Source organism: Sinohyriopsis cumingii, chromosome 15 (genome assembly GCF_028554795.1).
Source record: "Sinohyriopsis cumingii isolate HCF-2022 chromosome 15, ASM2855479v2, whole genome shotgun sequence".
Taxonomy (NCBI): domain Eukaryota; kingdom Metazoa; phylum Mollusca; class Bivalvia; order Unionida; family Unionidae; genus Sinohyriopsis; species Sinohyriopsis cumingii.
In genome coordinates this window covers 96,799,942-96,826,271 of record NC_142975.1, presented here as the reverse complement: position 1 = coordinate 96,826,271, position 26,330 = coordinate 96,799,942, and the positions used below count along the sequence as shown (strand labels likewise).

Below are 26,330 nucleotides of genomic sequence, written 5' to 3'. Positions count from 1 at the left end.
AATGTGACTGTGTATGTGAACCAGGGTACACAGGCGGTGCTTCCATGCCCATTGACATCAGTCATATACAACTTGCAGTGGTTCGGACCTCCTGGTTTGATAGTCTATAACAGCAGAGGTACTACTAGACTCAATATCAATGGACTACCAGCTGAGTTTGTTTCCCGCCTGGTGGTGCACCCAACAACTGGAGCTCTGATCATTAACAACACTCGGAGGTCAGATGACAATCTGTATAAATGTAATGTTGGAGGTCCTCTTAATTATGTCCAGCTCACAGTCTTGGGTAAGAATTATATATTTATTTACCTAACAGTTCATCCATCCATCCTTCTGTTTAAATCTATAATAGGCACCTATGTACAAAATAAATGCAGTTATAAATGCACATACAAGGATTGGATACAGTAAGTGAAGTAGAGTTAACCCGTCTGTTTACAAATCATAATTATTTAGCATTATTGTTTTATTTTCATCTCATTTCTGTCATCCTTATTCACAATGCCAGGTCTTAAATTATGTAACAGAAAGAAGTAACACTGACAGATTTAGTAAAATCAATAAATAATTTATTTCTCTAAGTTATAAGGTGAAAATTTAAGAGACACTTATAGTATATTAAAATAAATCCCAGATGATTCTAAATGTCCTATCACAAGTCCAAAAGTACAGATTGTTCGGAATGAATTCCAATAATATTGAATGTCCTTATGTACCACAGTGATGAAATCCAGATTATTTTTTTTAATAAATTCTCAGTAATACCAAATTAGTGTTTTAGTCCAAACAGTCAAAGTACTCCTTGTAATTCAAATGAATAATTAAAATAAATAATTCTGCTCAAATTATAACTGAACACAGCTATAAGCTCTGATCATCGATACCCAAAGACTGATATGAGAAAGAAATGAATAGTTGTTTACAAAACTTCTTTGTATACAAACCCTACTTGACATGCAATGCAATTGTTCTTCAAATCCCATATTGACAATGGAAAATTCCACCAAATTGTCAAGAATTTCACTTCCAGAACATTCTAAGTTTGTAAACATTGGTAGGCTTTGAACTTAGATTGTAATGAATATTATTTTCACTTTTTGCAAAAAATTGGCATTAATTCCACAGAGCTCTCAATCGTGGACAAAATTAAGCACACGCGCAATATATATACATGTATGTATATATGTAATGTTACATTACTCCCTTATATAAATAAAACCCTAGCCTATGCTGATGGATGTTTTTGTTTGATATAAACCATTAATTAAATCATGCAGTTTGATGCATGCATTTATGTACATTTTAGACACTCACTGGTTGTTCTCTTAAATAGAAAGCTTGTTGCATCATCCTGAAACAATATTAAAATGTTTTGTGTTAAATTTTTTAAGTTACATAACTTCTACATCAGTGGCTGTGTTCAGTTGAAAATTTAGAATAATATTAATGTTGGTCTGAAGTTTATATGTATGGTACAGGCTGCTGTCATGCCCGATTAAACAGAAATCTTGCTGCATCATGTGTACAAGTTCAAGTTTTGTTTTGAGAATCACAGATCTTCTAGAACAGGGAATGCATTCAATTGAATTTTAGGATAAGGTTTATTTAAAACAAAATTAGGGATTTTTCATCTTTAAATTAACTTATCTACTTTTAAAGTCAAATTATTTATCAACGTTTAGTGTATTTGTGTATCAAATTTTGTATCCTCTTGTACAGTACTGTGTTTGTATAGAGTCCATCTTTCAAATTATAAAATAAAGAGTGTCAACTTTGTCATGATATATAAACATCAAGATATATAGAATATTGGCACAGTCAACAAAAGTTACTGTCATTACTAGTTTTCCACTTACATGAGTACTTTGTCAAACCATTGTATTTTATATTCCAATCTATGCCCAGTCTGTGGGTCCCCAAGTGGCCGAGTGGTCTAAAGCGCTCTCTGTTCCAATCTATGCCCAGTCTGTGCATTTTACTTATTCAGATATTGTATCACATCATTTAATTTTTCTTCCAAATTTTTTCAATTCTGTGTCTTACCTTTAGATCTTTTCGTAATACAGTATGGTCAAATTTAGTTGTTCTATGGCTTCTACCTTCTCACTTGCTGTCAATCTTATCATGATGGATTATATACATATATATATATATATATATATATATATATATATATATATATATATATATATATATATATATATATATATATATATATATATATATTGCAACCTCTTCATATTTAGAATCCCAATTGTCTCAAGTATGGTTTTATTTTTTAAAACTCCTGCTGTGCTTTCTTCTTCTTTCATTCCGTACCAAGATATATTTATCATAAACATTTCTTGCAGCTGTTGTGAATGCAACAATGCCTTTGAAGTGGGTACATTTTGATTTCCAGAAAAGTTCTTAATATGGTCATAAATCAGCCTCAGCAACCAGTGATTCATGTTGCATATTTTTAACTTTCAGTTGTTTTTTGTCAGAAATGCATCACTCCATGCCATGTTGACCATGAGATTGCACATTTGATTTGCCAGAACTTTGAATTGGGTACAGTAGCTTAGAATATAGTTATAACAAGTTAGAAGCGGGATTTTCCCATTAAACTCCATACATGGTTCAGTGAAAAGGTCACGTCATACTAGCATTTTTCCCAAGGGTCATGCTAGCATTTTTCCTAAGGGTTTCTCACTGCTTATGGATCACTGAGTCCTATGTAATAACTTGAAAACTATATTAATTGCTCGTTCTATTTCACTATTGGTACATTTTTATATTCTGATTATATTTAGGGATACAACTCAAATTTTAGGACTTGCCCCAGGTGATCAATATTTAAGGATACAACTCAAATTTTAGGACTTGCCCCACGTGATCAATATTTAGGGATACAACTCAAATTTTAGGACTTGCCCCAGGTGATCAAGTGGCCCATTAAGGCACTCATCTTTACATATCACTGACATCTCACCTCTGTCTGCATCGTTTCAAGTCTTGGGTTCAGCAGCCATGGTTATGTGAGAAAGCTCGCCAGTTGTTTCCCTGGGATTGGTGGATCTTACTGGGGTTTTCCATGTTTCTTCCTCTACCAAATATACCATGTATAACTTACCATGTGCTTAAAAATGGTGTTAAATCCACAAAACAAAGAAAAAAAACTCCAGTTGTAACATTTAGAGAAAATAAATTAGACTTTCCTGAATTTTCCCATCTAATATACATTAGCTTCACATGTAGTTTTAGTAGATTGAAACTGCTTCCAAAGATAATTTGTAAAATGTGTTCTTATTTGCATTTCTAAAATGAAAGTAAGAAATGATTTATTTGGAGTTTAAAAATTATGAAATTTGTTAAATGATGAGAGTTATGAGATTTATAAAAAAATAAAAGTTATTCAAATTTGTGAGAGCAGCAATGGTATTGGATAATAACCATTACAAAATGGCAAAATGGATATTAACAACATTCCTGTTAGGTCATATCACTTAGCTCAGAATATTATTGCATGAACCATTAAAGTCATCATTATTCCTTGTGCATTTTAAATGTGCCTTCCAACATGTCTATGAACTTTAATTTGCCTTAGCATTCAAAATATTGTTTTTTCTTTTCAGTACCGCCCCAAAATCCACTCATAATAAATGTAACAGAGGACATTGGGTCAGGGAAGATGGTTGTACAGGCACGAGAAGATAGCCAGATCAGCTTGGTCTGTCAGGTCAGGGGAGGTTACCCAGAACCTTCTACAAAATGGTTTTGTGGAGGTACGGCTAGATCAGAAGTCCCTGCAAATAACTCTTCCCAACGTAATGCAGATGGCACATATGATGTCACATCAACAATCATTTTAATGGCAAGAAGATCTGAGGACAGAGTGACATATGTGTGCCAGGCTGAACATAGAACTTGGACATCTCCACAAAATGCCTCTCTGGAACTCTACCTTTATTGTAAGTAGAGATTGTATTCTTAATTTCTACTTTTTTGCCATTAAGTTTTGTATGCATTCATTTATTTGTTGTTTTTCAGGTATCTTATTTATTCATTTCTTATAGAAGTAGAATTCAGTGCTTTGTGTTGAACTATTGAAGTAATTTTCTGAAAGATTATTAGATTGTTCTTTATCAGCGTCAGACTTTCTTGGGAAGTCAAATTTTACTCCTCCACTTTTTTTTTGTGTATCTGAATATGATACAAATCCACTGATAACATGGAAGAAAGTACAAATTCTGTTTTTTTTCTTATTGAAAAGAATACAGATAGGTTTCTTTATGCTTATCATTCAAAAATCTAATTTGAAATTGGGTAGCGAAAGTTTGATATATTGCACATTTGGACATTTGCGCATTTGGACATTTGGACATTACAAATGGTGCTTATGAACAGAACTTTGGCATTCCATCATGGAATTTACAAATTTGAATCAGAAATTATGCTTTGTGAAATGTTTTGCAATAAAAATCTTATCTCAATATATAATGCAATATTTGGCACAATGTAGCTGAAGGAAAATATTGGTAAATGTCAACTTGTGGCAATACTGTATAAATAAATACCAATTAAGGAAGTATTTGGCATTCACGATACAGTCTTACTGTGGTACAAGTCTTACTTGATCAAGAGGACACAAATTTTATCTGCAAATGGAATACACTCCAGCCAAGTTGATCTATGTTGTGGTGTTCCACAGGGGTCTGTTCTTGGACCTGTTCTCTTCATTCTGTACACTCAATCGCTCTCAAGTGTTCATAGATCATCATCCAGTATCTCACCAATTTTATGCTGATGACACCCAAATATAGAAATCTAGCCACCCAACTGAAGTTGATGCTACCATCCAAGGTGTAGAGAGGTGCATTTCTGATGTGAAATCATGGATGACTTGTAACAAGGTGCAGATGAATGATGATAAAACTGAGGCCATTCTGATCACAACACAAAGACTTTCTCATTCACATCTTTTACCGCAATCAATAAATATCAGCAGTGCCAACATTAAATTCACACAATCAGTACGAAACCTAGGTGTTACTCTGGACAGTACTCTCACATTGCACCAACATGTCATGAACATATGCAAGGCTGCATATCTTGAGCTGAGATGCATCAGCTCAACTCACAAATATCTTTCAGTTGGTGCCACTAAAACACTTGTGTGTTCATTAGTACTTTCAAGACTTGACTATTGTAATTCAATTCTGTCTGGTTCATCTCAATATCTACTCCAGAAACTTCAAAAAACAGCTGCTCGGGTCATACTTAGAGTACCACAATCAGGGCACACCTCCCTGCTACTCTGTACCCTACACTGGCTATCCATTTGATCCAGAATCAAACACAATATTTGTTTCACTGTTGGACTCTAGTCCAACATACCTATCTGACCTCACCCATGTGTACACACCAGCAAGATACTTATGCTCCTCTTCTGACAATCGTATACTCATTATTTCCACTATGAAAACAAAGTCATGTGAACAGCATTCTTTTGCATGCCAGGGCCCAGCAATGTGGAATGAATTGTCCACTGAACTTAGACACAAAGACACAGTGATCACATTCAAGAGGGCTCTCAAAACTCACTTATTTTGACAACAAGAACAAACTTAAAGACCTAATAATGTTTTCTACCTGAAATATTCTCAGTATGTTTTTTATTTTTTAATGTTTTTCTAATTTCATGTTGTTTGATTTTGTAATAATATTATTATGTTTCTTATCTTATAGATGTTGTCTAATGTTGTAAAGTGCTTAGAGCTTCTAGAAATTAGGTGCTATACAAAGTCCTCATTATTATTATTATTATTACATGAAATTTGTGTTTTAATGTTTTCTCTTAGTAATCATAAATCCAAACAATAACCCAGTTAATTTATCAAGATCATATGAATACATCTTTGAAAAACTACATAGCTTCTTTTGGGCCTCTTTCACAATTTCTTTGATATTACAAACACACGGTTTGGTAATTTAATTCCTACATTAGTTGCAGAGATGAATTCTTTTATAATAGTATATGTTACAAACTGTGTTGTTTCTGATGGCATTATATAGTAGCCCACTGCAGTTCTCTAATAGTTGATTACTTATGCATTGGCAACATATGCTTCTCTGTCTACAAGCTCACATCACTTTAGCCCCCCACCCCCACCCAGATACCCCTAATGTGGGCTTGAGAAGCAAAGCTTCTTCCTGGATGCTTGCATGTGCAAAAAATCAGTTGGGAAAAGTCATATGGCATTATCAAAGGGTTTAAGGTTGGGAAAACCCAAATAAGTATGGTCAACAACTCTCAAAGCCCCAGTGTCACACTACTGGCCCTAATCTCAAAACTGCCTAGAATGCCCATGGCAGTATTATGAATGCATAAAGTGTAGTTGAAGAAAAAATTTGGAATTATAGTGATTTTTTTTTCTTTCCACAAATATAGTAAAGCCAAGTGAACCCATAATGTTGGATCCAAATAACCTTCCAGAGAATACCATGCTGTCTTCCACATGTAGTACATCTGGATGCTGACCTGCAGCAAGTATCATGTGGTCTGGAATTGGAACACCCTCTCCAGCTACCAGCACATGGGATCCTGCCACAGAGACCTTTAATGTTACATCTTTATACCGAAGGAAAGTGACTAGACAGGACAATGGAGTTCAGTTACAGTGTACCATCACACACACAGCACTAAGCTCAAGTTGGGTTACATCGAAAAATATAACTGTATGGTGTATGTTCATGAAATATTTTTGTTAATTAAAAAAATGCGTAAATGACTGCAAACATCGAAATTATATAAAATTAATAACTGTTTTCCAAATTTCCCGCTTCCAGTTTGCAAAATAAGCCACCATTATTAGTAATCTCTTTGATTGGAAGAATATTTCTTAGAAACAAGAAACTTCGTAGATAACAGTTTCAACACAGACTGGTATGTCATTGTCCATGTTCATTGTTTGACTGAAAACCTGATATCCATCGTTCATTCTTATCTGGGGCCCCAGGTGGCTGAGTGGTCTAAAGCGTTCTCTGTTACAGATCACTGCCATCTCACCTCTGTCTGTGTGGGTTCGAGTCTCAGATTCAGCCAATGTGGGTATGTGAGAAAGCTTGCCAGTAGCTTATCGTGGGTCGGTGGTCCTTTCCTGGGTTTTCCCCGAGTTCTTCCTCCACCACTAATACTGGCCACCATGTATAGCCTATCATGTGCTGAAAAATGGCATTAAACCCTACAACAACAACAACAGAATTCTTATCTAATGTGCCAAGCACATTATTGTTTGGATGGCCTTGAAGTGCTTGTCATGTTGAAATGAAATTTTGTGTCAAGTTCAGTTTTTTCCAACAGGCTGGAAAGTCCTCACAAACTTACATGTCCACCCATTTTTACATACCTGCCATAAGGCAGAGTATATCAATTTATACATATTAATCCTTCCTTCTCTTCTTTATTTAATTTCAGCATAATAACTTGAGTTCTTCACCATCTGCAAAATTGCTAAACTTTGTGAGTAGGTTGCATTTACAAAGAAATCTGTTGATCTTAGGCTGGTATTATGTCCCATAGTGCCATTTTTCATGTCAAATTACCAATGGCACCATACTATCCTAACATGTTAAAATTGCCATAGGGCCTCATATTGGCTTTTGGAGTAAAGTGCCTTGCCCAAGGACACATAAAAGTAGCTGACCCTAATTGATCTGATGATTTGAACTTTGACACCTAGCTGTTTGGCCACACAGGGAATTGTAAGATCAGGTAGGAAATTGATGCAGGGGATGATCCTGTTTGCAGCATCGTTTCACAGGACATCGTAGCATGGTATGTTGACTCCTGTGTGTCATACAGTAAAGTTTTTGATATATGCCTGTAAAGTCACATCTACATATCAATCAGCAATGGAGTCCCACTAAATAGAGTCAATCTGCATTCACCAGCAGTAAGTGATACCCATTTCTGCTTAATCCCATGCACCATGTGTCCACAAGTGTATAAAGTATATAGTCTGAAATCGTGTTGTTGTTGTAGGGTTTAACGCCATTTTTCAGCACAAGATAGGCTATACATGGCAGCCAGTATTAATGGTGGAGGAAGAACCATACCACATTAGCCGAATCCGAGACTCGAACCAACGCAGACAGAGGTGAGATGGCAGTGATCCGTAATGGTGAGTGCTTTAGACCACTTGGCCACTCGGGGCCCCTCTGAAATCGTGATGATGTGCACTGTATCTTGTTACTGCAGAAGGTTAAAACAAGTAGGAACACACAATGATGAAATAATCACTCAAAACTCACATATCATTTTCCAGAACTTACACAAAGATTTAGTTGCTATCCTGAAAACCCTTTCTGAAACTCTGTCTGATGCTTTATTGCTGTACAAGTGAGACTCCTAATCACTGCTTAATTAGCAACATTTTACTAATTTGCTACTAATTTCACTTCTCCATATATGTACCTGTCTTTACAAAGAAGTGACTGCATAAAAAGATACACTGTACCTACTGGTAGATATTAGCTACATTCGTTACACCATTTAATACTAATGTTCATCACTAATTTCAGTTCCCCCTATAAGTGTTAGTATCAGTAACAACATACAGGTGACTGCAGGTGATACCCTCATACTTACATGTACAACAGGTGTATCTAATCCAGCTGCCACTATCACATGGAGGAATGGGACAACTCTTCTCTCTGGTGGTCAGAATGTTGACCAAAATGGGGAATATGGAGGGATGGTACGATATCAGGAATTAATTATCCTCACCACCCGTTTCATGGATGGAAACATCATCACCTGTACTGCTGATAATGACAGAATAACTGGAGATGAAATGATTAACACAACTATCCTCGATGTCAGATGTAAGGGCAAAAATTATGTACAGTTGATTGTTTGAATTATAGAAGTAAGTCTTCAAGAATATGGTTGAAGATGTCAAATTTAAAATGTTTCCTTTATAAAAATGGATGGTAACCACCATTGGATGAAATGACTATTTAAAAATGTGGATATTTTAAAACTATTTAAATAATAGTAATAACATCTTTATTGTTATTGAGTGTGACTCATGTAGCTTACATACACTGATCTAGACTTAATTCCTCAAGATACATTTCATATTTACATGGGCATAACTTCTCTTTCCTTCTATTGCCTGTCATCCCCTCATTTTCTCCATCTCTATTTTTCTCACTCACACATATTTTACCTTATAAATTCATATTTCACATACAGACTGTACTCTTTTTTTCACCCAAAACTTCAAAGACACATTACCAGTATGAACCTATGAGTGGTTTCTTAATAAACACTGGATATTGCATGTACATGAAGCCTTCAAAAGAATTAGATAAGTGTAGATGTAAAAAAAAAGAACAAAGCTTGGGGTTATGACAGCATGGTGTTACGTTTCTCACTAATAATTATTGTGTTTGCTAAAAGCTTTCACAGAAACAAAATAAATCAATGATAAATATCTTACAAGCCAATTAGCATTGTATTACATGTACCAGTTACTGTGCTATGAACATAAGATGATATATCCAATCATAGAACATTTTGATTTGATGCTTTTTATTAATCACTAATTACCGGACTTGTTAACTGGATACATCTCTGTTAGTACTAAATTGTTTCAACCAAACAGGTTCACTATGATATATAATTTAGCTTACGCACATTGGTTAAATATCTGCATATAGTTCATAACCAAATATCATTTTCCATGCAATATTTCCTGGCCTGTAGAGTAGGCCCTTTCTGACCAGTGTGTTAATGCACAATGATGCTTTGGGCCGTAGACCAGAATAGCTTATGTAATACCCTGTTGTCCATCCATTGATTACCATAAGCTTATTATTACTACTCCTTAACTATTAAAAGGATAGCCATAAATCTTTACAGACATATTCATCCCATGGTCTAGGTGGTCCTAAATGTGAGTGGTGCTACTTGAGTATCCAATATATGGCTGCCACAGTTGCCATCTTTAAAATCTTGTTGTCACTGTGCCTTTTGAGTGGGTGGCCATATGACCATAGGAGTTTCACTTCAAGACTTTTTGTAACATCCAGCTGCTCATAAATGAGAATAATGCCAATCTGACATATAATATAGCCACCCTGGCAGCCATCTTGTTATTCTAAACAAAAAGCTTTTGTGTTTTCACCAGATTCAGACTTCTTATGATGTCTAGATGCTCGTAAAATGAACATTTTCCACTCGGGCATGTAATAAGGCCATCCAAATGGCCATCTTGAATTCTTGTTATTGCTAGTCATCAGCAAGAGGTTTTCACTAAAAGACATCTTATGATATCTTTAGCTCTAAATGAAATTAGTGCCAGTGATCACAGCAGCCATTTTGAAAAGAATGTAACTGCTAATCTTCCTGAATGGAAAGTCTTGTCAGCATGTGGTTCTCACAAGAAGACTTCTTTTGATGTCTAGTTCCTCCTAAATGAAAATGCCACAGTGGCCACACTGAAATTATTGTTGTCTCTACTTGTCGTATGAACCTGGGGGTTTCAATAAAAGACTTCTTATGATTTCTAATTGGTCATAAAAATTAATTATATGAATCTTAATTTCATTGTAGCCACTACAGCAGCCATCTTGAAAATCTCATTATTGCCCCTCCTCCCAAATAGAAAGTCATGTCAAGATTGGGTTTTCACTATAATACTTCTTCTGGTGTATGGATGTTGTGAAATACACAGTGTGCCAATCCGATATTAAGTATTGCCACCATAATGGCCATTGCTACTCCTCCTCAGTGGAAAGTTGTACTAGCATTGAGTTTTCACCAGAAGACTTATTATGATGTCTGGTTGGTACTAAATGAAATGTTGTTGATCTGAAATAGAGTTTGTCCACCATGCCAGTCATCTTAAAATAGATTGTCCACCATGTCAGTCATCCTAATAGAGTTTGTCCACCATGCCAGTCATCTTAATGGAGTTGTCCATCATGCCAGTCATCTTAATAGTTTGTCCACCATGCCAGTCATCTTAAAAGTTGATATTGTTACTTCCCCCAAATGGAAAGTCATATTGACATCAGGTTTTCACCAGAGGACTAACTATGATATCTAGTTTATCCTGAGTGAAAAGGTAGCTACCAAAATGACTTCAGATATGGATGCCATAATGAACAAATTGAAAATGTTATCACTAATTCTGCTGAAATTATATGAACATGGGGTTTTCATCAAAATGCTTTAACAGTGTCCACTTTGTCTTAAATAAAAATGGTGCTGATCATATATCCAGTGTGACGCCCAATGTGGCAAACTGGAAAATCTTATCACTCAAGAATATCAGAAACAGTTTCAACATTCAGGACTTAAAAAGACAAAAATGGTCCTATCTTGAATTCTTGTCAATTCTTTTTGTATACTAGAGTGTTCTCTTAACCCTTTAATGTGCAATGATGCATTTATTTGACAGATCTAATTAAGATACCCAATAGTACCAAAATAAAGCATTCACACATCATAAATATCATTTGACTTAGAGAATTAATTTGGAAAATAATGTATGAAGCAAATCATTAGTTTATTCACAGGATGAAAGCAGCTGTGCAATTCAGTCTACACTAATATGTTTCATGCAACAGCATGTTATTCATTTGAAAACATGTCTTCTGCATCCGGCAGTCACAACGTGAAGTCACAATTTGAGTATTATAGTTGAATGAATTTGGGGAATTGATTCGTTGATGCAGTTCAGTTCATTGTTATCAAGCTTTCACCAAAAAGAGAGAGATTATAGCAAACTTTGAAATTTGGAATGAGGCTGTGCTAAATACCTTACTAACGCTTTCACTTCTAAAGTTTATATCCATCATTTCAGCAAATTTGTTATCACTAAGAATCACTAATTTCTCAGACAAATGGATTTTTTGTGATATTTCAAAAACAGTTACTTGCTAATTTTAAGACAATCAGCACAAAAATTAACCAAATTAAATCCTTAAAAAATTTGTTTGTTTTTAGAATCAAAGAAACTCCATCAGTCACATGACATGGCAAAGTCAGATTAACTTGACTAATTGACAGTCTATCACCATGAAATTGATGAGTTGTCTTTAGAGATACTTGTTTCGATCCTTTTCTGTCTTCATTAAATGTCACATAGCATTTTTAAGTCATTATACTAGTTGAGGCATGACAGTTGGACAGTTAATTTACCATTTAAATTGTTACATGTACTTGAAATTTCAAATCATTTACTGATTTCATACTCATTTGTATTTGTATTATCCCTGGTTTTGAAAGATCTGCTAAAACTGTTTTAGTCAGCAGCATTTTGTAATTGATACATTCAATAATACATTTGAATTAGAATTCTTCAGTGATAATGAGTGGACAAGTTGTTTGATTTTGAAAATGTGACAACCTTTGCCAGCATAAAAACTAAACTGAAACTGGAAGTTTTCATTAATAAGAGATAAAAAAAAAAGATTAAATTAATTTGATATTGGTTTTTAACTAACAACAACAGTGATCATATTACATGGATACAAAAATATAGTGAGGTTTATATTACACTTTAGAACTTAAGTTTCAGTTTCATAATTTTGCATAACAGAAAATATGTTCGGCTTTAGATTTAGAGAATGCATAACTATATAATAATGCATACAAGTAATGTTAAACAAACCAATTTGAATAGCTTGGGAATTAAGAAAATCTAGTCTTGTCTTTGCAATCAAACTATATCATTTCTGCAGCAATGAATCTAAACTACTGGAAAGGGCAAAATTAAAGTAATGGTTTTCTCTTTGTCACATAACAGGATAACCATTTAAATAATTTGAGGCAAATAAAATAATTTATCCACTCATTCTTTTAGCTCATTCAATAAAGTGGCTGTTAGTGATTATTTCATTACCTGACTGTCCTATTTATCCTCACTTTGCCTAAAATATTTTTCAATACTTATTTTTACCTGTGTAAGCCTGTCAACTCTGAAATGTATGTAATTATTTATTATTTATATATCTGTTTATTTATTATGTTTATTTAATTTATTTATTTCCAATATTTTTGGATTTGTATTTTACAAAAAAACATATAATCAGACAATAAATTTGGTAAATAGGTCAGTAAATATGAATAAGACTGATTATACCACTTTTTCTCCATACTTTTTATGAATTGTTAATATCATCTTTCTGCTTTCTTTCATTTATTTTGAACATGAACGTATGACTTCATGGGAGAATGGCAGAAAGTTTTGTATTTAGGAGATATGTCGTAAAATTAGCTTAACACCTTCTTAATTATTGCTGTATTTTTTAACTGTTACCATAGTTGCAGATCTGTGTAGCATAATTTCAAAGTTTATATCATTGACCAAAATTATTTTTTACATTTGAAATGTTTAAGACAATTTGACTATGCCTGTATTAATTTAAAATATGAACACAGATTATGCAGCCCAAACTTGACTGATTTTACATAATAAATCTTGACACTTGACTGAAAACAAAGCACATTATGCCTATACTAGGTGGAATTTGAAACACGCTAAGCCAAATAATGAGAAACTCTTGGTTTTCTCAATCGTAACCTTCAAAGCAAGACTGATTTCACTAGAAAGTGCAAAGATAAGTATAAATGAATACTGAAACATATGCACTTCTGTCATGACTTTTACACATTCTAGACAGATTTGGTTGCCATGGCAACCAACCATTTCATCCCATTCATGCTGAAATGAAGTAAACATATTTCCCAGTAAGTGTCTACAACAATTTTCACAATATGATGAAAATTATGATTTCACAAGAAGTCAGCTCAAATGTTTGAATAATTGGAGACATCATGTTCAAATTGTTTTTATTCATTGTGTCTTTAATACACTGGGATAGAATTTGTATGTGTGTGTATATATATATATATATAATAATACTATCATACAGGTTAGAGAATTTTTTAATCATACTTTATGGAGATTCAAACCAAGGTCCAGAATTGCTATAAAATAGATGAGAATTAATTACCAGGTCATCAAGTAAGTGTGTCTGCTACACATGAATGCATATAACACTGACTCAGTTGCATCATTTTTTGGTGATGTGTGCTTGGTCATGATGGAATATGGACTGGTGTGTGCAGGCAAGGTGATGGGTGCCATTTACCCACGTACCTAGGTTTGAATCTCTGTAGAGTACAAATTAATAAATGTCTAACTTGTATGATAGTATTATCTGTATTAAATATTAATTCTGCCTAGTATTATCAAGCATTCTCCTGTCGAATCGAGGGATAGCACTTTCCAGTCTGTCTGATGTATATTTATAATTCTCTCTCTCTCTCTCTCTCTCTGGGGCCCCGAGTGGCTGAGTGGTCTAAAATGCTGTCCGTTACGGATCACTGCCATCTCACCTCTATCTGCGTGGGTTCGAGTCTTGGGTTCAGCCAATGTGGGTATGTGAGAAAGCTTGCCAGTAGCTTCTCGTCATTCGTGGTTCTTTCCGGGGTTTTCCCGTGTTCTTCCTCCACCATTAATACTGGCCGCCATGTATAGCCTATCGTGTGCTGAAAAATGGCGTTAAACCCTACAACAACAACAACAACAACTCTCTCTCTCTCTCTCTCTCTCTCTCTCTCTCTCTATATATATATATATATAGTCTAACAGCGTATCATAATATTGGTTAAAAGTTAAATGTTATATAAATAAAAAGTACCAGAAAATTCTAATTTTTGCAACAGTAGTACAAATTAGTTGATGCAGAGATGTGAAAATTATTTTTCAATAGATTTTAGTGTTTGAGGTATTAAAACCTTCAGTGTTTTTTACAGTAGGTGTTAGAGCTGGAATATGGACAGGTTGTTTCTTGTTGAAATTAGGACCGTGAATGACAGTCATCTTAAGAGTTTTGTAACTGAATCAATTGTGTACTATTCTCTGTAACAATAGGAAATATTTACATAATTGTAATCTGTTTCTTAATCAGTCAGCCCAGTCGTGACAGTGTCCATCTTTCCAAGCCTGCTGGTGACAGAGGGTGAGAAAAATGTGATACTCAGATGTACAGCTTGGAGTAAGCCCATTTCCCATTTCCAGTGGATCAAGGGGAATCAAACGCTACCCATATTAGAGAAAACAGGATCAGATGGAAATCAGATAGACCTATCTATAACAACTGTCAGTAGAACACATGCAGGCATATATTTTTGTCTGGCTGATAATGGAGTTCAAGGATCTTTGCATGAGAGGCAGAAAAGCATCGAGCTACTGGTGCAATGTAAGCAGTTATATTGTATGATATCCAATACAACATCCTCTATCAATCTTGTTCATTTTTTATGTGTATCCATTTGTTTTTTGCCTCTGAAATAAGGATCAAATACAAATAGAACTTTTCTGATGGCACTTTTGGGTTATGTAGTAGTGTTTAGTTTTTGCACTTCATTCAGTTTCTCTTCGCCCATTTTATGTACAGTGATGTTTTTAACAACCTGTGGAACGTCAGCAGGCATATCTTTGAGGCAATTGGCACAGCTTCATCTGGAAAATGGGTGCCATTCAAAACAATATGGAGAAGCTTATGATGTTCTCACTAGGGTAGCTAAAGTTTATTAACAGCAACCTAGAAAAGTTTGTATCCAACCTACTCAAGGGGTGCATTTCATGCAAAAAGGCACATGGTGGAACCAGCCATCTCCATACAAGCGAAGATGTCTACCCATATGAAGACATGAGTAGCTGGGAGTGCTAAGAACTAACACACCTTCTGCCAATATAGGCCTTCTATAGCCAACTCAACTACATGGGTATATCTGAAGAAGACTTTGAGCATGAGTATGGGGTGTGGAAGATATTTGGATATCATAACATGGGCAGATGCCATGACCTATACGTAGAATCTGACATTTTTCTGCTGGAAGGTGTGTTTCAGACATTCAGCAACACATTTTACCAAGAATGAGCTGAATATTACAGATGCCAAGGTCAAGCTTCTAAAAGACATTGAGATGGTTTTTTATTGAGAAGGACCTCCATGGTTGCATTTTGATTGTGAGCAGACGTAATGCATAAGCAAACAACCTAAAACTAATGTGTCTAGACTATGATAGCAACACGCCAGACAGCTGGAGACCTTACCTTTATGTCAGCATCCTATACAATTAGGCCATGATGCAGAACCTACCAACTGGCTGCTTTATGTTGGTCAACACTTCCTCACCAGCAGTTCAGTAATTTGAAAAAATAATGCTAACTACTGCAGATGTAACAAAAGGCTGCATCCATGACATTGATGATGAATATGTTGAGGAAGTTCTTGATGTGTACAGTGACTGTCACTAGCTTCATAGACCATGTGTACAGTGACTATCACTAGCTTCATAGACCATGTGTACAGTGACTATCACAAGCTTCATAGACCATGTGTACAGTGACTATCACAAGCTTTGTAGGCCATGTGTACAGTGACTATCACGAGCTTCATAGACCATGTGTACAGTGACTATCACGAGCTTCATAGACCATGTGTACAGTGACTATCACAAGCTCCATAAACCATGTGTACAGTGACTATCACAAGCTTCATAGACCATGTGTACAGTGACTATCACAAGCTTCATAGACCATGTGTACAGTGACTATCACTAGCTTCATAGACCATGTGTACAGTGACTATCACAAGCTTCATAAACCATGTGTACAGTGACTATAACAAACTTCATAGACCATGTGTACAGTGGCTATCACTAGCTTCATAGACCATATGTACAGTGACTATCACAAGCTTCATAGACCATGCGTACAGTGACTATCACTAGCTTCATAGACCATGTGTACAGTGACTATCACAAGCTTCATAGACCAGGTGTACAGTGACTATCACTAGCTTCATAGGCCATGTCTACAGTGACTATCACAAGCTTCATAGACCATGTATACAGTGACTATCACAAGCTTCATAGACCATGTGTACAGTGACTATCAACAGCTTCATAGACTATGTGTACAGTGACTATCATTAGCTTCATAGTCCAGGCGTACATTGACTATCACTAACTTCATAGTCCAGGCGTACAGTGACTATCACTAGCTTCATAGACCAGGTGTACAGTGACTATCACTAGCTTCATAGGCCATGTCTACAGTGACTATCACAAGCTTCATAGACCACGTGTACAGTGACTATCAACAGCTTCATAGACTATGTGTACAGTGACTATCACTAACTTCATAGTCCAGGCGTACAGTGACTATCACTAGCTTCATAGACCATGTGTACAGTGACTATCACAAGCTTCATAGACCATGAGCATTCCAGAGGATTGGCTCAGTGATTGTGAGCATTATTTTGTGAGTATGTGTTGGGGGGGGGGATGAGGGGGAGGGCTGGTAAGTTCATGAAAATATGAAGATAATCCATTGCCTAGTACTACAACTCTATGGTCTTAAACTTATAAATAGCAACAAGTGAGAACTGACAAGTTTTGTAAAATTCAGCAAATAATTTATTTCCCTAGAATACAAAGTGAAAATTTAAAAATTAAATTCTAAATGGTCCAAAATTTTATCACCAGTCCTAACGAACAAAGTTTCAATTAAATTCCAGTGGTGTTTTGAAAAAGCTTCTTCTCTGAATGTGTTGATGTGCCTGTAGTGGCCTGTGATGTGGAAATGTGCCAACAGTCTTTTGATGAATCACAATAATATAATCCAAGATGTCCTTGTCAGAATTCACTATAATTCCAAGTTAATATCCCTGTCCAAGAATATCAGTGAGCACTTTATAATTCCAGTTAATAATAATTTGAATAATTAATTCCACCCAAATCAAATGCTGAACACAGCAATAAGATAGATTCTGCTTCAAGATGTTACAGCAATAATGAGAAATTCTTCATGGAAACAAGATTATATAAAATAAAACTAACACACAAAAGTAAAAGCAGGAAGAAGGCCAAATGTTCGTTTCTAGAAAATTCTAAATTGTCAACAAGATAAAGTCTGTTACTAAAATTATAATTAAGAATGTGACAAACAGCTGGTACAACTGGCGTACCCATGGGGAATACCACTGTCATAGATAAATACACAAATAAACATGTTTACATTAATAATAATCTAAATACACAATCATAGCAAAAATATTAGCTATGTATTATGTTGCTTACACAAAATGTCTGTGTTACTGGTCAAGTACACAGCTTCATGTCCAAAATAAAATTATACATAACATATAAGCATTAAGAAAAAATACAAATAATACAAATTAAATATACATAACACCTAGAAAAAAGGAAAATGTGGTACATTAAAGAAACCTACAGATTTGCATCAGTTTTGGGATGAGTATGTTAACATTTCACTGTGCATTTGAGTTTGACTGGAGTATGTGGATGGCCTTATATAAACAGAAACAAAAATATTTTAAGATGATGAATAATTCAGTCTCTGGGAGGACTATGGAAAACATAAGGAAGTATATTCAGGTGGATCTTATAAGACCTTTGGGCAAGGAAGACAAGCTACACCTTAAAAATCTTCGAGGTCATCCTTTCTGCTGCACATTCCATTCTAAACGTTAACTACCTAATGTACATGGGGCAGGCAGTACTCGATCTAAGTAAACACTTTATGCATGACTTATACCACAATTAAATAAACATACACTACACCAGTAAGGCACAACTGCTGTATTTATACACTAAAAGTCTGCTGCTAAGCAACAAGACAGCCATCAACAGCTTCTGACATATGTAACTAATCTGACATAAGCATTCACTTGACAGCAATGAAATGGTTGTAGTTTGATGATAAGTGCACACTGCTGAGTTTGACAGCCTCTATCCCAAGATGTACTCTATGTTAAGGCACACCACAGAAAGAAACTTAAGGTCAAAGGTGTTTCCAAATCAATGGTAAGAAATGACCTCAGGCATAAAGCATAACTTGAGTGCCACTAAGAGCAAAAAGAGGTTTTTTTGCACTCCATAAATGCATAGGCTGTCACAAAATGGGGCTGCACTGCATAAACAAGCAAGCCAAATTCCACTGGATGCCATAATGTGAATTGCACCAGATGGCATTATGATTCAGACAAACATCCACTTCTGTACAATACAAGCTTTTGTTGTTGCTCTTGTTGTTTTGGTTTTGATGCCATTTTTCAGCACCTGATGGACTGGATATGGTGTCCAGTATATCTATTGGAGGAAGAACTCCAGGAGCTCAATACAAGAGCAGGACACCTGGGAAGAAGAGTACATCATTGAGCTCTTGGCCAGACAAGAATGCCCTTAAGTGGTTAAGCTGAGGGCATTAAGGCCCAATCTGTAGTTCCTCATTGACAAAGATGGTATATGAACAACTGATGTAGGATGCCAAATCTGTCAGCCAGGTTCAACAACTTTGTTGACCACACAGAATTTGATGGTGTGATTTGATTATATGTATAGTATTAAACAACATTATATAGGTTACATTGATATTTTATATTCTTTGTACCAAAATGATATACTGACATTTTATGTAAGTCCGTACGAACATGGTTGATCTATCTAGCTACCTAGTACATGCTTTAAAATATACAAATATACCAATTTACCAATATGCCAGTATACCAATTTACCAATATACCAATTTACTATGAAATAGACATTTCATATTACAGATTTGTGTTGTTTCAGATCCACCTGATATGAATGTAACAGTAAGCAATGTTACAACACTGGATCAGAAAGCTACACTTCTATGCTCTGCACATGGATATCCAGATAACTTTACATTTGGTCTTTGGCAACATTCCTGGCCAGGTTTCAATGGAGTGCTGAGATTGTTAGCTTCTGTGACACTAAACAAGACCACCACCTTAGAACTTCACAACCTAACGTATGAAGACAGCGGCATTTACAGGTGTCAGGCCAGCAATGGCATCAGAATTATTGGGACAGAAAATGAGTTCATGTCAAAACCAGTGTACCTTCTGGTTAAATGTAAGCAGAACACAAACGAAAATAAAATACTTTCTACCATGGTAAATCCTTTAACAAGCATACAGTACTGTGAGTGATTGAATCAGACTTGGTAGCTTTGCTTACTTATGGAAATGCTAAAAGACTGAACTCAATAAACATTTTATTGTTTGCTTAGGACTTTATGATGCTTTATTTTTCATGCAAATCACATCCGTCTCTTGTCAGAAAATCTCCAGGAAAATTGAAAGCAAATGTAATGGGATGCAATAACAACTGATTGGCTGAATTAGAGTAATAATAACCTGATTGAAAGTGGTGCATATATAGACTTTTCCTGCTGTATATAAAATAAAGAGAATGGTCAATTTATTTATTTGTTTTGACATGGAAGAATTTTAATTTTAACTCTAGTGTGCATTCAACTTTTATTTATTGAAGTCCAGTGTGAGCTTCTTTGACTTTCATTTATCAAGGTCTAGTGTCAGTTTGACTTTTATTTATTGAGGTTTAGTGTGAGTTTGACTTTATCGATGTCTAGTGTGAGTTTGACTTTATCGATATCTAGTGTGAGCTTGACTTTTATTCATCAAGGTCTAGTGCGAGTTTGACTTTATCGATGTCTAGTGTCAGTTTGACTTTTATTTATTGAGGTCTAGTGTGAGTTTGACTTTATCGATGTCTAGTGTCAGTTTGACTTTTATTTATTGAGGTCTAGTGTGAGTTTGACTTTATCGATGTCTAGTGTCAGTTTGACTTTTATTTATTGAGGTCTAGTGTGAGTTTGACTTTATCGATGTCTAGTGTCAGTTTGACTTTTATTTATTGATGTCTAGTGTGAGTTTGACTTTATCGATGTCTAGTGTCAGTTTGACTTTTATTTATTGAGGTCTAGTGCGAGTTTGACTTTATCGATGTCTAGTGTGAGTTTGACTTTATCAATGACTAGTGTGAGTTTGACTTTATCGATGACTAGTGTGAGTTTGACTTTTATTTTCCGAGGCCTAGTGATATTTTGACTTTAATTTATCAGGGTATAGTGTGGGTTTACTTTTATTTATTGATGTCCAGTTTGAGTTTCACTTTTATTTATTTAGGTTTAGAGAGAGTTTGAATTGTATTTACTGTGGTCTTATATCGTTAGAAATGTTGAAAAGTGAATGGCACATGTAAGTCATATAATAAGTGTAACAATTTAGATAATTCCAATACATGTACACTGTTATCACCTTTCTTTGGACTATTCCTCCAAGGCATGACCAGCTTCTTGTAAATGTTAATGGCAGCCCCATGGCATTCCATTAGCAAAGTTACCCTTTCTGATAAAGATATGTCCTACATAATAAAAAAATCATTCTTACCTCTTAATTCCACACTCTGTAATCAAAGTTATTTGTGATTTGGAATCATTGCATCATATTTCAGCTAAAAACTACAAGTTCAACCATTTTAATTATCCTTTTTCAGCTGTTCCAAAGATAATTAATATCCCTGAAAACTTCAAAGGAAGCATTGGCCAAAGTGTTCCGATCCAGTTTGACTTCTACTCTAACACAGAGGAGAAATTAAGAGTTACAGCCACACATTCCACCTCTAGTGAGATTTCATATGAAGGAACAACTCAAACAGTCCATCTTGACAACCTTTTAGTTAAATCATTCTTTGTGTCAGCACCAGGATATAGGGCAATTTTAAACATCCCCATAACCGGTGAGAAAGACTTTGGACAGTACAACATAGAAGTGGAAAACATTATGGGTTCTGAAGTTAGAGGCATTCATATCATCATGCAAAGTAAGTAACACAATCTGCTTCTGTCATTGACTTTTTATATTACTAAATTAAATTGATGCATTCTTTGGACTAAATGCTAAGGAAGAATTTCCTGTCATTATCAGTTATTTGTGTATATCAAACAGTTGTACCACTGTGTAGAAAATGGTTTCCTGGTTTTTGAGTTTTATGTGTTGAAATCAAAGGGTTGGATACTAGATCTTATCCTATATCCAATCTTTATTAATGATATGCCTTCTCTTCTTTATTTGCAAATTAGATGTTGACAGTTTGCTCCAGATCTTCAAAAATCAATTTACAATATGCTTACCGGTAAAATGATCTGCTAAATTGTAAAAATGGAATGAAATGACTCAAATCAGACCCAGGAAAAGCATCTGGTTCCAGGACAGATAATCCTTGCCAAAAATTACATATCTTACACAGGCCAAATGAGCTTCATAAAACAATCAAGTATTGTAAAATTATGTAAGATAAAATAGTTTATATGGCATATATATATATATATATATATATATATATATATATATATATATATATATATATATATAGTCTAAATCTAAATTAAATTATCTCAGTGTAGCCATATATTCTATTTATGTAAATTGTGACAAGTATGCATGAATCCTGTTAAATAAATTATGTTTCAGTGTAGGTAATGCAAATATAAATACAATTAAAAATTGTAAAACATCAAGATTTTCTGGAGTTATCTCAGATAAACCTTGTTTATCTGTCAGGTATCAAATACAACCTCATACTATTTTTGCATTATATTTAGACATGCAGTTATGGGCAGATAACACACATGCATGCATGTTTTTTAGATACTGATTTACCATATGATAATGTTTGTTACTGCTTTCAGTATTAAGAAACAACTATGTTTTATACAGTTACATGTATTTATTTCATTGGCATCTATATTTTATGACATTTATTTATATTATCTACAGGTAGTTGTGTTAGATGTATTTATGCGAATTTTAGACAGGTTTATGTGCATTAACTTTGATGGTGTAATTCAACAGCCATTGATTCCTATATTACCCAGTCACAAATTTTCATTATCCAACAACCAATCTTATTCATATGGCACATCATTACTAAGTTAAAACTTTAGTCCTATGTGGCATCTGTCTATATTTTCCCCTGAAAATACAGTATACTGATCAATGAGAGAGAAGGAAAAATGCACAGGTTATGGAAAGAGATTTTATTACTTCTCTATCAAAGCACTGAACTCTATTTATTCCATATGAAATCTTTTGCAAGTTTAAAATTAATAAAAGTGTTGTATAATAAAATGATATCAAATATCCAAACATGTTATAAACCTATCCAGTCCAAGAATGAGAACAAATACATACTGTCTATGCAGTGCTTCAAGCACCTGCCACTCTCAAATAGATGAAGGGAGACCAACTGTAGAATGTTAGTGGCAGTTAAAAAAATTTATGTCCCCAAATTGCAGTCATTTTTTTCTTTAACATAGTTTCTTTGCAAAGATAAAAATGAAGGGAGATGTAATGACAGAATGTGGGAAATGTGAAGGTTTTATTTACTTAAAGTCAGTAAGAAATTGATCAGTTAAATTAGAAATATTGGAGCTTGCTAGGAACATGGAATTCTGTTACAGGCTTCAACGTTCTTTGTCTTACCAAATTTCCTTAAACCATTTTCAAACAAAACAAATATTTGTTTAGCATTCAGTTAGTACATGTATCTTCAGCCAAACAGACTGGTGTGGGACATTTACACGCACTGATAAGTACATAAAACATCATTCAGTACTCCAGCCTAAGATTAATTTAAAAAAGAGTCAAATTGCAATGCAAATATTAAATACATATTCCTTCATACTTAGGTTTTGGAGAATACAAGCTACATGATATAGAATCAGTTAAAAAGATGTACCTCATGATAGGTAAAACACTGAATGGCTGATTATCAGCTGTTACAAATACTCCTAACTCACTCAGATTTATTGAAATAAACTGCAACTGCAGATTGAATATAGGTCATGTATATAATTTCAGCCAGAAAGATTCATAGATGTTCTTAAAATGAAATTTGGTATTTTCTGGTCAACATGTAGTTGTGCCGAATAAAAACATCACAGCTTCATAGTGAAGACGTGAATGTGTGGCCATTTCACTCCAAAAGCACCAGCAGTAACCTATGCTGTGATTTTCAGTACTGCCGCATATATTAATAATTACATAACTGGAATAGCTTGCATTTTCAATTTATCAGCACTAGCTTACCCTACAAATCCTTACTCTGGCTATGAAATGAACAGTATGCAAATGCTTACTCTGGGTATGAAATGAACAGTATGCAAATGCTTACTCTGGCTATGTATGCAAATGCTTACTCTGGCTATGAAATGAACAGTATGCAAATGCTTACTCTGGCTATGAAATGAACAGTATGCAAATGCTTACTGTGGCTATGTATGCAAATGCTTACTCTGGCTATGAAATGAACAGTATGCAAATGCTTACTCTGGGTATGAAATGAACAGTATGCAAATGCTTACTCTGGGTATGAAATGAACAGTATGCAAATGCTTACTCTGGCTATGAAATGAACAGTATGCAAATGTTTACTCTGGCTATGAAATGAACAGTATGCAAATGCTTACTCTGGGTATGAAATGAACAGTATGCAAATGCTTACTCTGGCTATGTATGCAAATGCTTACTCTGGCTATGAAATGAACAGTATGCAAATGCCAAACTGTAATATGTTCTTTGTTGAAAGTTTACTTATGATTCAAAAAGTTAGGGTTGTCTCATGATTATGGCAGCAGGAAGATTTACCATATCAGTTCAGTTCTGGTAACTTGATTCTAAACAATACTCTACATTAGACATAAAACATTTAAAATTATATCTGCAGATGACACATGCCCTGTATGTTTTTCAAACTGTGCCACATTCAGATAATGTCAATGTATGCCAGATTTATGGTAATGAATAAAAAAGACAGACTGATTTCCTGAACATATTGCATATTAAAAACTGCTATCATCCAGTCATGAACTGAGACAGTATCACCTCATCGGGACATTGACATAACATTCATCTTAATCTGAAATATGGTTTTTAACTTTTTTAACATCAATGATAGACACACATGTTTGTATTGAGTTCTTGAGGAAAGTATCCTTGTAAGCAGGTGTGAAACATCCTCCTCATTATGACTTGTAATAGCTGCCAGTAACCAAGGTAATATATGAAAGTAGTATACCAAAATGCTTAAAGAGAAACATATGGAAGATTAGGCTTTAAATGAAGACATTATTGATATTATTATTAAGATTTTCTCTTAACGTCGTAATGTGTTACATTTAACATGTCACATCTCATTTATTCATTATAACTGTGGCTTTTGCTGATATTATCATCAGAGAAGGCAAAAGTTATAAAACTGGCCCACAGCAGTTCCATATATGAGTACTGAATTTACCATTCAACATTAGTACATGTGTTTTGGGGCATGACGGATGTTCGTATGTTTCTTCAAATACCTGTGATGCTGTAGGAAAAGTCCAATTCACCTTTATTACTGGATGAGAAATAAACATGACAACAATGCCATTAAAGAAGGATGATGCATTTTTCATTTGTTCATTGGGTCCCTACATTTAAACATGAACTCACCAAAATCTTTATCATTGATGTTTTACAGTCTCAACTTCACTTTGGTTCCACCATTTTGTACAATATTGATACTGAAAACTTAATTATTTTTTTTTCTCATATGGATGGACACAAGCTTGAGAGATGGGATCACATTGCTAATACTGGTAAAATTATGTCATTTAATTACATGATGGTAAAATTATGTCATTTATTTGCATGATATTCCATCGTGTAAGATGAAAAAAACAAGAATCTGAGAACCTCAGCAAATTGCTTATGAACTTTATCTAAAATGAGATTGATAATTAATTGAATCTATTGTAGGCCTGATCTATGAATGAAACACTGTTTTAGGATAATTTTATAAAAACATTTATAACAAGGCTCGACATACGGCTTATTGCATCCTTACCAAATGACCTTGATTACATTTTTCATCTCAAATATACACTTTTCTACAGTGTATGAATTAGCAATTAATGTAACCACTTTTCTTTTTATTATTATATGCCTAAGAATGATTGTCCAGACCCAATTCACATTAAAATAAAAGATTTTAATTTTTTCCACTAAAATAGAAAGCATTAAATTATATATATATATATATATATATATATATATATATATATATATATATATATATATATATGCACACATACATACACACACACACATTTTTATTCTATCATTAATATTTTTTATATAGAGATATCACCCACCATAAATCAGTAATATTTTTTATATTTTCATATTTTGTTTTAATAGCTGAGTTAACAGAAAGCACAGCATCACTGAGTATTGGTGCAGCAATTGGAATAGGAGTTGGTGGAGTCGCAGTTGGAATTATTGGAACCATCATAGTCATCTTTACAATCAGGCAACAAAGTAATGGTGAGTTGACAGTGGGAACAGTTTTCCAAAGACAGAATTAG

The 26,330-nt window shown here is 34.4% G+C and overlaps 1 protein-coding gene across 1 annotated transcript; it reads left to right on the top strand.

Moving 5' to 3' along the window:
* LOC149782366 (synaptogenesis protein syg-2-like) lies at positions 1 to 26,330 on the top strand. The gene is made up of 8 exons (XM_089935118.1): positions 1 to 286; positions 3,618 to 3,953; positions 6,434 to 6,727; positions 8,566 to 8,868; positions 14,974 to 15,264; positions 19,670 to 19,975; positions 21,422 to 21,748; positions 26,164 to 26,330. The coding sequence occupies exons 3-8, from the start codon at positions 6,538 to 6,540 to the stop codon at positions 26,328 to 26,330; spliced, it is 1,584 nt and encodes a 527-aa protein (XP_089791244.1). The 5' UTR covers positions 1 to 286; positions 3,618 to 3,953; positions 6,434 to 6,537.

Excerpts from the sequence above, each read along its gene's own strand:
- LOC149782366 (XM_089935118.1), top strand. The coding sequence starts at position 6,538 with ATGTGGTCTGGAATTGGAACACCCTCTCCAGCTACCAGCACATGGGAT. Across the intron at positions 6,728-8,565 it reads GAAAAATATAACTGTATGGT|TTCCCCCTATAAGTGTTAGT; the intron begins GTATGTTCATGA and ends CACTAATTTCAG. Across the intron at positions 19,976-21,421 it reads AGTGTACCTTCTGGTTAAAT|CTGTTCCAAAGATAATTAAT; the intron begins GTAAGCAGAACA and ends ATCCTTTTTCAG.